At 45.4% G+C, this 15,721-nt stretch overlaps 1 protein-coding gene across 11 annotated transcripts in view; it reads left to right on the forward strand.

Annotated features, from left to right (window-relative positions):
• The window catches only part of CELF4 (CUGBP Elav-like family member 4), a 730,178-nt gene that overhangs the window by 667,699 nt on the left and 46,758 nt on the right, over positions 1 to 15,721 (forward strand). For 5 of the 11 annotated variants that reach the window (XR_013924765.1, XM_080371390.1, XM_080371393.1 and 2 more), the window contains exons 9-11: positions 2,571 to 2,636; positions 4,313 to 4,393; positions 10,387 to 10,530. Coding sequence is in view for 10 of the 11 variants with exons in the window: in XM_080371390.1 (XP_080227516.1) it covers positions 2,571 to 2,636; positions 4,313 to 4,393; positions 10,387 to 10,530 (291 nt within the window). In the remaining variant the exon portion in view is untranslated. The remainder of the gene's footprint in view (positions 1 to 2,570; positions 2,637 to 4,312; positions 4,394 to 10,386; positions 10,531 to 15,721) is intronic. The other 6 variants (XM_080371398.1, XM_080371399.1, XM_080371391.1 and 3 more) reach the window with 4 other exon arrangements.

A 15,721-nucleotide genomic window follows, 5' to 3' on the forward strand; every position in this document is an offset into this window, starting at 1 on the left:
GGTAGGGTATGAGACTACAAGTAAAACACGGAGCCCCAGGCCAAGGGGTGCTCCCCTCCCCTGCCTCCTGATGTCTGTTCCTGCAGCCCAGGGATGATTTTGACTTGCTCTTTTCAAAAGCATCTGGGGATGGATTGGTCTGTGTTTGGGTCCTGTACGTTAGACCAGCCACTTTGCATCTTCTTTGCTTTTGAGTAAGTGATTCCCAGCTTGGAGCAAAGCTGTCTGAAACCAGGGGAGAGCATTCCCACTGGCTTTCATGTGCTGTGAGCCAAGAGGAGATTCCCTGTGTGATCTGGGGCACAAGGCAGCTTCCTGAGAAAGAAACATCACCTTAGATGTGACCCTTGCTGACAAGTTGTTAAGACTCAGGAAAATAATGAGCTCTAAAAGCTTTGAGTGGGAGGGGGAAAGGCTGCATTTAAAGGCCTGTTGTCCCAAGCACTTTAAATAAAGCATTTTTCCACTTTTAATATTTAATCTTAAAGATGAACCATGATTTTCAATGTATCTTTCCTAAGCATAATAGCTTAGTTATGGTGGGCAGAGTGTGGCTGCAAAGGCAGGCAACATATCCACAGATGGGGCAAGGAGAGCAGCTCTGCAGTGAGCCCGGTGGTCCTGTTCAGGACACAGACTCAGCTATAGCTAGAAGAGCGGGCCGTTCCCACGTTCCCAGCTAAGACAGGGAGTGAAGGAAAGGACCACAGTCAGATCCATACTGCACAGTGACTTCTCCCGTATCAATGAGGAGACAGACATTGCTAATAGCATGTCAGAGAAAGAACAAGTATGTTTTGATCCAGCCCCAGTTGGAAAGGAAGGAAATGCTGTGACTCTATTTCTTGAGCAGCAGAGACAATTTCTTCTTCTAGCTCTACAAACAGACGAGTGCAACCAAGGAAGGGCTTTAGGGCAGACACAGTAGATCATCTCCTTGACCGCAGACTGCAAAACCATGGATGTCTTGTAAAGATTTGTTCCCTTTACCACATGTCCCCTCATCTTCCTCAGGTGATTTCTTCTACCTGACAGTATTTGGTAGTTTTTTGGGGGTACAAGGTATTATAACCCATTCTCCCAAAGATACTGGTGTATCACTCAACCTTTCTTGGCGAACCTAAGACAGAAATCCCACTTATTTCTTCCTGTGACTACCCCATCCTCAAAGTCCTTGTGATTCAGTAATGCCCATAATGAACAGGAACCTCCAAACCTTTAGCCAGCTAATTGGGTTTGTCCCATCAAAGTTTGGTCTTCTCACCATTCCTCGTATTTTGAGACGAAAGTGCAAGACCTTGCAAGCTTCTATCATGATCAATGGTCATCTTTGAAGTTAAGGTTCAAGGTGCTGTTTGCATCTGTGAGAAAACACTTTGCCCATGTTCCTTCAGTCTGTAACACTCATGTTTGCCAAGCTCCCTCACCTTTTGGCATTCAGTCAGTGACTCTCCTTGGACAGGTCAATGGCACCAGATTTCCCTTCAAGAGGCCCACACGTTTGCATCCTCCAAACCCTTGCCTCCAGCCACACCTCTGTGCTTGTAGGAAGGAGGAAGGTGGGACGGAAGGGGGAAAGTGGCAGCTTCCCAAGGGATCATGCTACAAGAAGTAAGAAGCTGGAGGGACTCTGTAAATGTAGAACTGTGCAGCATCAATAAATACAAATTAAACTCATAACAAGAAATGAAATATTAGGGCCAAGGTGACATTTGGACTGGAGGTTCAGCCAAGCTTTGCTTTAAATTTTTTATTGCTGCAGATAAAGAAAGAGCTTATCCAACACGTTTCTCTCTCTCTCGCTCTCTGCCTATCAACCAAAGGGGAAAAAGAAAAAGAAAATCTTAACTAGCTTTGGTTGCATTTGAGCTAGACTTCAAAGTTTCACAAAAATAAACAGTTTTAGGGGGGAGGAATGTACACTTGTAAAGAGAGAAAATGCACTTTGAAGCCAGCAAGAGACTGCATGCGTTACACAGAGATTCACAGCACCCTCCCTGGAGCAGACAGTGTCCCCCTCCCCTCCAAGCAGCATCTCCTCTCTCACGGGGGCTGCCTGGCAGCAACACAATCCTTCGAAGGGATGTCGGGATGGCAGGAGCCACTGCTTTGTTCTCTTCTCTTTCCTCCTGCTATGCCCCTGTTGTTTTCTGCTCTGATTGAAATTTTCATGTGACTGTAGCTGTCACTGAGATCTGAGTTTGCACAGCACCTAGCACAGTGTTAGTCCTGGCTTAAGATGAGTGCTTTTGGGAGTTTATTATTGCAATGCCAAAAATCCGCATGATCAGATGTGGGCTCCATAAATTAAGCCTGGGAAAGGAGGGAAAAGTTTTGTATGCCCTCTTCTCCAACATCTCACAGGGTGACAGCTGGGAGGCAGAGCCCTCCTGGTCATCGCAGGGGACTCTGTGCAGTTCTATCCATAGGGTGAGCCAGCTGCTCCTCTTCTGGGACCTTCAGCCCCTGCATCTGTCTGTCTCACACCACATATCGATAAGGGAAGAGAAAGGGAGAGCGATTATCGTGCTTTAACTCCTTAAATCTTTCTCTCTCTTGTGTCTCCACAGCACAGAGCCCCACTGCAGCAGACCCCTTGCAGCAAGCCTACGCTGGAGTGCAGCAGTACGCAGGTCGTTAGTATTAACACATTCTCCCAATAAACCTTTCTCTTCTCTGAAGTCTTTAATCTCTGAACATGTTTAAGGGGGCTGGGGGAGGGGGTGTGTTTGCTGATATAGGGGTGAGCTGGGGGCCACAGATCCTCAGACTAAATTTGAACTTCTTGTGAAAACAAGCTTAAAGCCCAGGGTCTTCTCTCCCAAAAGGAGGAAACATCCTCCCTGTCCCCAGGGAAAGGCTCCCACTGACCTATACCTGCATGCAACTTCACTGGCAGGACCAGGTCTGGTCTGCTTAGTGCAGTGCAGAAATGCAAAATCAGGCCACTGATTTGGAGGCCACTTTCTATAACAGGTTTCTTGAGTACCACAATAAGACAGGGAGACGGGCAACCAGACCCTGCAGAGCCACTGCTGCTGTGCCTGGGCAGGGTATGGTATGTCTGCACATACCCATATTTTTGGGTGTATCTGCACTGGCCATACCCCAGCCAGTTAGTTTGAGGCTTGCTTAGAAGCTACACAGACATACTCCTGACTTCAGACATACTCCTGGCTTCCCAGAAGCTTTCTCCACAGCTCCCAACGGGTCAGCCTCCACTCGCATCACACCACATGTATGCCAAGCAGCTCCTTTGCAGTTGATGGACTGACACCAGCCAAAGTGACCTGGTGCAGACCATGACCCCACTGTGTTCAGCCTCCCCTTGCGAGGTGTCCATGGCCAACGTTGCGAGGAAGCTGCCACCCCAAAGTCATTATTTCCTGTGGTAACTGGAGCAATCATGGGCTCCTGCTGAGGAATGGCTATTATCTCATGTCAGCGCTGTATCTGGCAACTTAATTTAATTCTCCATGTAGGGCTTCATTTGCTGGTGTTTTAGTTATTGTCATTTATTGCTTGTGAGGTTTGATAGATGGGAAGCAGCACAACCCTTTGAGCTGTTAATTAACCCCTCTGCACACACATGGCCCCTATCCCACTCTCTCTGGGCTCGCAGGCGACCTGTACTCTGTATTTTTAGCAGCAAGGCACATCATCTGCCATCTGTGGTACTGAATGGCTCCCCTTGTCTGCTTGGTGGGGGAGCTGAGGTGGGGAAAATCATTTAATTGCCGCACACTGTTTCCACTGTGTTTGTGTGTGAGAGAGGAAACCTCCATGGACATGAAAGAAAATGTATACCTGAAGAGTGTATGTGCAACTGTGCCTATACAGTGTGTGGGCATATGAAGGTTAGAGTAAGGGGAGAAACACGCATGTAAACTGTTTTTATAAGCATGTGAATTAATCAGGGTGGAAGAGACACTACACAGGGAAACACATGCAGGCACTCTGCACATGGCTGGCAGCATGGGCATCAATATGCTGAGCTTGTGAATGAACGTGTTTGCAGTACAGCCTGGGGAGGTTATGCACCTCTGCTGGGAGAAGAAGTCCCAACATAAACCCCCACTGACACCACGTGGCTGTCCCCAGTGTCACTGTTGATGAAGATGAAGGGAGGGTGAGTGCTCAGGGCCATGTGGCACCTCCTCAAGCCATCTCAGGCTGCACAAGATGGTCCTTCACAGAGCCAAAATGCAGGGGGAAAGCTCACCTTTAGCTTGGTATGATGGTTTGCAGTGAACACTCCTTGCTTCCCAGCACTGAAACCTGTTCTTCTTCTCTCCTTTTCTCTCCCCTACAGCTGCTTATCCTGCTGCTTATGGCCAGATTAGCCAAGCGTTCCCACAGCCACCTCCCATGATCCCACAGCAACAGAGAGAAGGTGAGTAAATGGGCTGTCCTCCTTTCTGGTATCAGCACACCATCCCCACCACATTGATTCCCCTCCTCATGCACCTAGAGAGTGCCCATTAAACAGACAATTGCTCTGAATCCCTGGTCCACTGGGTCCTTTCTCTATTCCTGTATGTGGTGTGGCATCACTGGTACTCAGGGTAGTATGCAGAATCATCCTTATGGAGAAACGCTGCTGAGATCTTCTCAGTCCCCAGGGAGGGGAGCATGCTGATGTGCATGACTCATGGAAAGACCTGTTAGCAGCACAGATAATAATGTCCAGGGCCATCTGTGTTCAGGATGAGCAACAAGAATGTAGATAAAAATGCAATTGCACTGGAATAAAGAATTTAATAGGAAACAAAGCACTGGTGGCCCTTCATTAGAAGCCAGAAACATGATTTCAGATACCTGCTATTTAGAGGAGCTGATCTAGTCCTTTTAGCCTCCTTTGATAGCCTGGAAATGGAAATCAGGCCTTTCAGACTACAATCTCTATATCAGGACGAGATGACTCATGTAGTAAAAGTACCCATTTCTTTACATTGACTATAAGAGGAGCCTGGGTTTTCTAAGTCTGCAGGACTGGATAGCTTCAGTTGAGTAATGAAAAGTAAGAAGAGGTGAATCTCTTACTATTCATATAAGTGTTTTGGGAGACAACCATGCCATGTAATGTTCCCTTTACAGTCAGCGGGTAGCAGTGGGGTCCTGAGAGGCAACCCCTTCAGGTAGTCCCAATTGTCCTCCAAGAAGTCCACTGATCCCTTTTGACAAGAAGAGGGGACTGCTTGCCAAAGTGAAGCGTTTAATTCAGGTGCCTCAGCTTAGTGTAGACACCCTCGTTTTAAATAATTACATTTCAACTTTTATCCTCTATTATATCACTAATTCAGATATATTCTATGTTATACATGTTATTATATATCTATAATGACATTTAATATTTTAATATAGTGTAACAGTCAGGATGAAATGAGTCAAGATGACACTATCAAACTGAACTATTCTGATGGCTTAGAACTACATTGGGGGAGAAATCTCATTTTGTAAGAAAATTAAAAATGTTGGCATTTCGATCTAATTTGGAATTAATTTTTTTCTGATGTCAGAATTTCCTGGGGAACACAACTTCAAGCTCCTGATTAGCTCTAGTACATGTTCCTGCTGTGAGAACAGATGCACAGACCTAACGTATCATTACAGAGATGTTTCCCCCATGCTGAAGGACTTTGCTTTTTATTACTTACTGGGGCTAGATTAAGCACAGGACAAAATGGCGAGCAGATCATTGCTCAGCATAGCACGGTGCCGGGAACCACCAGAAGCAAGGGATAGTCATTGTGCACACTTTAAAGACCCACTGCCCAAAGCTCCCTGTGTTCACAAGGCATGGTGTGTCTCTGTGGGTTGAGGGTGAGTGTCACCCAGTGGACAAGTTATCTCATAACTCCTCACTCCTTTCAATAAGCAGCTGTTATTGGGGATAGTTGGGGGCCAGATACAGAGGATGAACCACCAGTCCAGTGCAGGCTGCTGTTCCCAGTGTCCTCCATTTTCCTGCAGTGTTTAGATGCTCTAACTTTCTCGCCTACTTGCTAAAGGAATAATCTCTACTGTGTGGCATTCCCTTTTAGCAGAGGGTCAAGACCTTTAAGCACCTCTAACCTTTAACAGGAAAACGCAGCAAGGGGGAATTCTAATAGTAACAATAATAACCCTCAGTGCTGAGAAGAGTACGTTACGTTTGTAAGAACGTTCACAAACATTGATTCATTAACGAACCAGCCCTACCACAGCAATAACATGAATGATCACATTGTTAATAACAATGCTAACCCTCCACTCCTGGATCCTGGTTGGACAACAAGCCCAGACCCACTTGGCTGCTGCAACATTCCTGTAGAGATTAGTCATTACTTTCACATGAGTGCTGAGGCTGCTGGCAGCTGACGAGGTGCATGGGGTGGAACAGATCCAAAACGATCAAAGCTAGAGATGAAGTCTGGTTTCAGTCCATGCCAGCCAGGCAAAACTTGGGTGTAATTTTAAGTTTATATGGTGTTGCTCATCTTGACATAGTTTCTGAAACCCAGAAGTACACTTAGATATTAAAATAAAGTGATGCAGGCTCGTGACTCTCATCTTCCCTGTACTCAAACATGCTGGGGACTGAATAGCCAGCAGGTGAAGAAAAGGCAACGAAGTTCCAGCCTCTGAGTATTTTCTGTAGAGGTGAGGTGTGCAGCTGACCAAAGGGCTGCAGGCTTACATACAGCCTTATGGGACAGCCCATTTTTAATTGCTGTTGGAAGACCAGTCTAGTCACGGCCTTTCCTTATGACACTGATTGCCGGTGTTGGGCATGCAACAATAGATAGATGATGTCATCACAGGTACATGGGGTTTACTCTTGTTAACAGTGGACGCCCAGAGATAGGTTGGGTCTGCGCCTGTCCTCATGCTAGAAAACTAACAATGAGATGGAGGGTGAAGAGGTGGTCAGAGCAATGGCTTAGCAGCTCAAGTCCAACAAAGCCAAATCAACACGGACACACCACAGAGTTCTCTATCATGTGCTTTTGTGGCCTCAGTCACAGGTTTCTCTATTACACAGCATGGTTTGCCTTTAATTTATAGACCACTCATAAACTGTGCATGCCTTAGAACTTTTCTTTCCTTTTGTCTGAATCAAGGCTATCTATGCTTCTTGTGTACCAATGAAGAGAAATATCTACAACTTAAAGCCATAAAACCAAGAGCCACGGTAGGTGTCAGGGTAGAAATGACCCTTGATGCTCTTCTCATAATGTGTCATGAGGGTTAGAATTCGAGCTGACTTACAGCCCTTTTGAAAACCAAAGTGAAGTGTGTGGTAAATAATTTTAGTACTGTATTCAGTCCTGAACTGCCAAGTATACTGATGTCTGATTATCCATTAGCTCAGTCCAAAACAAGACCTTTCGCTCAAGCAAGATAGTTGGAATCTTCACTTCATCATTTTGCCATACCAGCTGTGATCTTCCTCTGGATCCAGTTAACCTGAGTCCTTTAAAACTCATTGCATGTGTGTGCTGAGAAATAACTTAGCTTTTCATAGTATTCTGAGCTGAACAATTCATATTTCTTCATATTTCTTAAAATATGCACACATCTACGAAGAAGTGGCATACACATAAACACATAGTCTTTCATGGAGTGTCCAGATTAACTTGACTCAGGCCAAAAAAATCCAACAAGGTAGAAAGGCTGAGGCAGACAGATCTTGTTTTGTGAACTCCTTTACCAAGGAGTCTCACTGTGGTAGGTAACCTAGAGATGGATGTATTTAACAAGAAATTGCTTGTTAAATTCTAATGGCAGAGTTTTCACAATTAAGGATAGTAAAAAATACCAAATTACCCCAAGCTGTTTCTCAGGAGCAAGTGGAGTTTTCAGCATTGGAAATTAGCAAAAAGCCTCTGAAGATGTGAACAGAGTATGGCCTTCATTGTCTTAGTCGGTATTGGAAGATGCTGCATGGATTTCTCAGCCACCTTTCAAAGCTGAACTGAGCTTTGGGGATGGTCTCTGCTTTTTCACATCCTTCCTGGTCTCTTCCCCTTGGTCTCTGAGCAGTGTGAGGCAAAGCTGTTTTCAAGGTGAACTAAGGGTTGTTCTCTTCTTGAGACCAACCTCTAAACCTTGTGTAGATGAAGTTGCATGCCTCCTGTCTGCCTTATGCCTTAGTAGGTGTTTCTCAGCACATGCAGGCAGTATCCCTACTCATGCAGAACACATCCAAGACCCCAGGAAATGCAGCTGGTATTATGAAATGATTTGCCAGTTTTACAGAGCAAACTGCTGGCTCTGGTGATGTCAATGGGAATTTTGCCACTAACTGCAGCAAAGCCAAGATTTTACCCATTCTATTATAATGTGAATCTCAAATCCCACAACAGAAATGCTCTGGGGCATGTTCAGATGAAGGAATGAATTTTTCCCTGCTATTCTGGACCATGGTCTCCTCCTGGGTAGAATTTCCTCAATTCTAACAGACAGCTAAGAGGGTCGGTGTTTGTTTAACACTTTCAGACTGTTTCATGTCTAGTTTACTGTGCCAGTAACTCCACATTGTGTGGAAATGAACTGCAGCAAGGAGTGGAGAAGGGATAGTTGCTCAGTGAGGGGACTAAGGAAGAGGCAGACGGGAGGTGGAGGGAAGATAGAAAAGCTTGGCATGAAATAGGGGAGCATGATTGTGGGCCACTGAGGTTCAAAAGTAATTTAGCTAAGCAGATGACCGGATGCCTAATTAGCTAATTATCCCACCATACCGCTATCCCCCCCATTTGGAAGAAACCCTGTTACCATCCTCATGACCTCTAGGAAATGCACAAGATGCAAAGGATCAGCTGTTCCTTCATGACAGTCCTTTTAGCAAATTAGTGGGGAAAATTGTGCTTAGCAAATATTCATTAGGGCTTCATTTTCCATTAATCCAAAAGGAAATGTGGAGAGCCTGTGACTTCAATCACGCTGAGGCCCAGGAATTTTAATGAGCTTTAAATGGGCATCTGTCAGAATCCTGACTTCGCCGTACTTCTCCTGCCAGCCAGGGGGATGAGTAATGGCTAATAAAAGGTGGGAGCATCTAGGCGAACTTCTCTCCCTAACAGGAAAGGCAAAGTTGTAATTTGCTGTGTTATGACACCGTAATTATGCCCTGATGAAGAAAATGAGAGTATTAAAAACTCTTTCCTTCTCCACACTGTGACCTGGACGTCAGTTGGGGAAAGCAGGCCAAGTCAGGTCACAGGGTTGTAGGTTGTAGGTACATGGGCTGTAGGGAAAGAGGAAACCCTCCTTCCCTCTGTCCTCTTATCTTTGCTGCAAGAAACACACAGTGTACCCCCTTCACCTCAACCTCCCTGAGCAAAGCAGAGCCAGAGTTACCTGTCAAGATCACCTTTGGAAATAAGACCATGAAAAAACACAGTCCCTGCCTCCTCAGACTATACAGTTCCCTACTAGTGAACATTGGAAAGGGTTCATATGTCAGAGGGTTTTTTTCAACAAAACCACTTGGATACACCTGTTTCCTTTTGACTTTTGTTCAAGTCTGTACATGATTAAAAATAAAACTCTAATTGAAAAGTTTCATTCTAGGCTATGTGACCAGAGGCAGATTCTCTGCCTTCTGCCCCAAAATGCAATTTCAACAGAACATTTTCTGAGGGTCTCTGCTTTAACAAAACTGCATATTCTAACTAAATATTCCTTTCTAGATATTTTTCCAAGCAGCCTCTGAAATCTGTAAGAGTATATGTTATAACATTGAGGCAAAAAAAGGGCAATTCCTCTTGTCTAGTAATATGGATTGAAATCCATCTGTATTCTCTCTTGCAGAACCCTCTAGAATGGGGGACATAGCCAGACAGTCCAGATGGGGGAGAGTCTTCAGGCTGAGTCAAGCTGTGGGGTTGAATATAAAATGCTACAAAACAAAATAAGCCTGTGGGTTTGTGCATATCTTTCTCTTTGTTATCACAGTCCTCACACAGATACAACAAGCATAATGAAGCTTCTACATGCAGACACTAAGAAGAGGCAAGGGTTAGCATGGGTCACCTAAAACTTTACAGATTAAAGGACATTATGAGGAGCAAAGAAAAACTATGAACTGCATTCTTTCACTCTTTTTGTTCTTTTTCCTCCATTCTGTCTTTCCTTGGCCACATGTGCTGCTGATGCGTTCCTCTGCCTCCAGATTTTATCCTGGTGTCTGTCCTGGGAAAGTTAATGAAGTTAGTATAGCCTCTAGGTGACTTTCTGAGTTCCTGGTCTTCTGCTTTGTCCATTCCTCTGAGAGTCTACAGACTGCGTCCTCGAGGTGACCCTTCACCAGTCAGACAGAGGGAATGTCAAAGTAAAGGTCCACCATGTGCTTTCTCATATCCTATTTCTCTCCATTCATGGGTCTTCTTTTTCTCTTGATAGGACCAGAGGGCTGTAACCTGTTTATCTACCATCTGCCCCAGGAGTTTGGGGATGCTGAGCTGATGCAGATGTTCCTGCCTTTCGGTAATGTCATCTCCTCGAAAGTGTTTGTGGATCGGGCGACAAACCAAAGTAAATGCTTTGGTGGGTAAAGATAACAAAACAATTAGATTCATCCAGGAAAGGGCTTTCTCTGAATACTTTACCTTTCAAACTGCTTTCTTTCTGCTTAAGCTTTATGATTTCTCTCAGTTTACTCCTGTCAATACTTTCCCTCTTTCCTTTTTCTCTCCTAATTGTCTCATGCTCAGAGTTGTGTGTGCTGCTTAGAGGTGAAGGTTTGGCATCTCACCAGCCACCGGGTGCTGCAGCTGCTGGTGGTGGGGTGGACAATATCCCCCCTTTGAAGGGGAGGTGGGAAGGGTGCAGAAAAGACTAAAGCACCTGGAGCAAAATGGAGAAGGTTGGGGGCGTAGGTGAAATGCTGACAGGGTCAGCAGCATGAGCATGTGGCAGAAGGGGAAATTTTGTACCTAAGGAAAAGGAAAAACAGGACATGGGGCTGAAGGGAAGGCAGAGCTGTGGGGGCAGCTTTCCAGCAGCTGTGATGCATTAGACTGCAAGGGGTCAAGGGCTGAACATCAGCTGAAAACCTGCTTTTCTGGGGGGGTGGCTGCTTGGTGGACCGCGGGCAGCCATGCTCTGAGCCCGCTGGACCCAAGCCAGTGCCACAGCAGATGGAGACAGACCGAGCTAACCCTGAGCCTCAGCTGAAAGGCCATGCTCAGAGGCTGGGTTTGAAAGCTGCACCGTGCTCACACAGCTCTGGCCTTGCTGCTGGCTCAACCCCACCAGCTGGAGCATGGAAAGAGCACAGCCTCAGCTGCTTGTGAGCCACCAGCTAGGGACACCCTGAGCTGCACCCACAACGGGAGGGCTCAGCCTGCCAACCACCATGTGGTGAGGCGTGCATGGTGTCTGAGTGGGATCCTGCTGCTTGCAAAGCCGTGCCTGTGAAGGATCCCTCCTGGCAGTGCAGCGGCATGCAGACCCTGCCACATTTGATCCCATCCCAACTGGCCGACAGGGGATCTCCCCCATCCATGTGCCCACAACTGGGATGTGTAATTTCTGGTTCTCCACCATCTTGCACTCTTTGCAGACCTTCCCTGAGAAGTGCAATGGGACAAACTACTGCCTTTCTTTTCCTGTTACTTGCAGCTGATCTGGACTCTGTCTCTCAAGCAAACCTCCAGAGTTAACACTTACTGAAGTTTCATTTGATTTTAAAGCCACTCTCAGTCTCCACACTATGCTTCCCCTCCATGCTGCCTTCCCTTTTCTTCTCCTGGACAGCCACCTCCCAAAACTCTTACTTCATCCCTTCCTAGCTATGGTGCATGTCAGACAGTACTTCCAAGATTTTCATGCTCCTTTTCTTTGCACGGTTCCTCCTGCCCATCCACAGAGGGTCTGAACAGGTTTTTTTTCCACCTTTAATTGAAGGAGCTCTGTCCTCTGATGTGAGAGGGCACAGCATTCTCCTTCACCAGCAGTCACTGGGTTGCTGTACTCTCAAGTACTAGAGAAATGGAGGACAAAGAGTTTGGTGTGAAGAGGCAGTTGGAAATTCAAATGAGAAATGATGAATTAGTCCCGTTCCCTCCAGAGAGCACCTGCTTTTTAGAGCTTTAACCATATAAAAGCTCATAACAAGATGAGCAGACCAGCACAGCTGTAGGTGACATTGAATGCTTCAATGATATTCACAAGTTAGAAACGGACCTTTGGCAATGAAATTGCCATTACTATCATAAATATTTAGGGAGCTACTGAGCCGGGTTCTCCACATACTGACAGGTGAGAAGACCAATGGTAAATGGAGAAACGAGCTGAAAATGAAGTCCAATAAGGGAGAGTATCTTCTGGAAGGGTATTCACCTTGTCCCCTCTCAGCTGAAAGGCTTTCTGGCTACAAGGCTACATGGGGATAGCAACACATACCCACTTTGTGGGGCAGGCTTATGGGGCTGCCTTTATTGCTGTTTCCAAGGTACTGTGAGATCATGGCTGATGACTGAGCAGGAACTGAGGGATCTGAGCAGAAATTTTTCCTGACATTGAGTCTTACTGGGGGAAACTAAACATCAGCTTGTTTGATGAAGTAAACTCCAAAACCAATGGTGGGATATTCCAGCCTGAAAGCAGGAAGGTGTCCTTTGGATGTGTCAACTCAATCACAGAGGCAAGCAAAGGCAGGTATTAGACATTGCTAGTGGATCTTACTCACCTTGCATTAGCTTCTGAAACACAAATATCCAGTCAGGTTTGGGCCCCAAATGTCAAGCCCCAGTTTTCTCTGGCTTTAACTTACTTTCCCATAGACCTGAGTGCCTGCTGTGACTATTGGTCTCAGACAAACGTGTTAACTATGCTGCCATGTGCACCACCTCCAGAAGGATAGAAATAACAAAAGTCCAGGTAGATAATAATCACAGGTATGTCACGCTGTTCTTCAAAACCTCCCACCCTGGTGACCTTCAACTTTAAAGTGATAGAAACATGTAGAGGGTATGACAGAAAATCAGGCCTTTCATTTGTTTTGCTAAGTCCACTGAAGCTGGCAGTGATTATAATTTTTTGTTCAGAAAGTCAGTTTAAAAAAAAAATAAATAAGTTACTTTTTCCTAAAGGAAAAGAAGGGATTTTTTTAAACTTTGAAAGTAAGAAAACTTTCCTTTTCTTTTTAAACATTTCCCAAAACTCAACATGTAAAAACATAGCATTTGCATTCTGTTGCGCTGTTTTTTTAACCCAGCTAGAGCTCTCCAACTGATAGCCTGGGGGGACAATTCTGTCTGGCCCCAGAAAGATATTCCACCATTATATGACCTTTTAAAATGTATCTGCTATGCAGATCCCAAGTAAATTGCTGTAACAGAGTCTAGCCCCAGGTTGTCAAGAAATTGTCAAGAAGTCCTGCTTTAGACAAACTTAAAAAATTATATGGAGAAAAACATCACTGTGTTTTTTTCCACAGAAACAGAAAATACTTAATTTGCTCTTCTTGTCTCACTGTTGAACTACCTGCAAGCAGCTGGCACCAAGTGAGCAAGTCAGTAGAGCAGCGTCTCAAAACAGGACTTTTATTCCTTCCCATTTGGCTCTGAATTCTGCCCTACATATTCAGCACACAGTTATCTCCTTTGGCTGCTACTGGCAGGTTAGTGTAGAGGCAGTCACAGAGTGTTAGGAAGAAAGAGAGATCAGCCACAAGCCTTTCTACTGGTTTCTGGAGTCCATGACCTGCAGAGAACCACTAGCACCTGCACACGCTGAAGAAACCATGCTGTGGTCATGAAGCCTTTGACTTGCCCAGTTCAGAGACCGCTGCCTCATGGCTGACAAGGATCAGCAAAGAATGCAAGCTACAGCAAACACCAATCTCACGTGTTAAGTGTGACAGCGCTCAAAATACGTCTATTTTTTTCCGAGCAGGACTGCTTGATGTAGTGTGTAAGACTGCCTGAGAAACAACCCTGATTTCTCACTGAAAAAAGTGATTTAAATTAGGAGGCTTCTTTGTCTTCGACTTTTCTTCTGCTGCACACATCCAGGCTACACCCAAATGCTTCATTTTCTCTTCCAACTTTTCAAAACTCTGGCTTTTATTTTCTCCATTGTCCTAATGCAGCTGTAACATGGCCAAATGCAAACCACAATTCTCCTTCCCCCTCACCGACAACCTCTCCATCCCCATGGCCTGAGCTTCCATCACGCCAACCGTATCAGCATCTCCTTGGGTTTCTCCTCAGGTGTTGCCTTGTCTGCCCTCTCGTATTCAGACTTACTGATTTCACCTTCGCAGCTCTTCACCATTCTGCCCTTCTGTCTCCTCTCTCACTTGTCCTTCACTCAGTACCCAGCTGGTATCTGCAGCCTCTTCCCTTGCACTTCTTTTACAGCCAGCATGTTCCTCCTGCTGGACCATGCTGTCTAGTCCCAGTGAAATGGCAGGGCCATGGCAGGAATCATTGTCTCACTCAGGGAAAAACTACATTTAGTTGAGCACTCCTTGAAGACAGTGACTGCCATTCTCACAGCAGGTTGACCTAGGAAGTTTTGCACAGAGGCACAGGGTGCCACAGCCTGAACATCAACTTCTGCAGGACCCTGGAGCTTCTCTCCGTGCAAGGCAGAGACTGCACAAGGTCTTTCACCTTCCCACTGCATATGTAGAAGTTTCTCTGTGCGTAGGTATGCTAAATGTCAGAGGACATATCTAAGTGCTGATCTCAATGGTTCTGGTGGTAATTCCCCTCTCAGTTATGCAGGCAATTTAAATGTGACCGGTTTGTCTACAAGGCAAAAAGAAAACTCCAATAAAATGACACTATTAAGAGTGCAAAGGCAAGCAGTCAATGTGAGAAGAGCAGTTCTTTACATTGCCCACACATGGCTAACTCTACTAACTCTACCTCTCTTGTAGGGTGACCCTACAATACAGTCCTAATTTCAGGAGCACTCACTGTTGTCACACAAGATACATTTTAAGAAGGTATTTGAAGATGTTAAACAAATGAAATACAGAGACAGACATGTTCTAGGAAAATGTTTTAACCGAGGAAAGAGAGAAAAGGATAGGTTTGGGCAATATTAATTAGGAAGACATGACAGAAATTAGAAAAACGAGGATGTAGATGGAGCAGCAGAGGCCAAGTGGTTACTCCAAGGTGTCAGATGAGATGTAGATAAATTAAAGCTAGAGGAATTGCTTTACTGGTGGAGCTGGAAATTCATTACTCCAGTCACATCCTTCTGTGAGCAGTGAGAAACTAGATCTGCTGGCTTTTTGCACACCATTGAACAGCAGGAGCTGTCAGGCCAGTTCTGTTCCATCCTCCCCTCCTTGGCCCCCACATGTGTCTCCTTGGCATGTGCCTGTTCCCCATATCCACTGGCGTGGCAGCTTGAGTTTCTCCACATGGGACAATAACTCCAGGAGACTTTGAAGAACCTCGCTTATGGCCACAGACACCATGGTTTCCCTCCAATCAGTTCAAAATGATTTGATACCCCAGATGTGAGCAACGACAACTGCTGGGTGGTTTTCTTCTTTTCTATGCATTCCAGACAGACTTTCACACTGGCAGGAAGGATGTCCCACTCTTTTTTGAAATGTCCCACATTAAACGTAGCAAGGAGCATTCTAGTTTTAACTACAAACTGTAAGGGCTTCTCAGAACCGTAGACATATATGGTGTAAAGGAAACATCTTGTTTGACTCTGGGTACAACATGAACATCGAGTTTCATTCCCACTTCCTGCAGGGATG

Source organism: Falco punctatus (assembly GCF_963210335.1).
Source record: "Falco punctatus genome assembly, chromosome: Z".
NCBI classification, from domain to species: Eukaryota; Metazoa; Chordata; class Aves; order Falconiformes; family Falconidae; genus Falco; species Falco punctatus.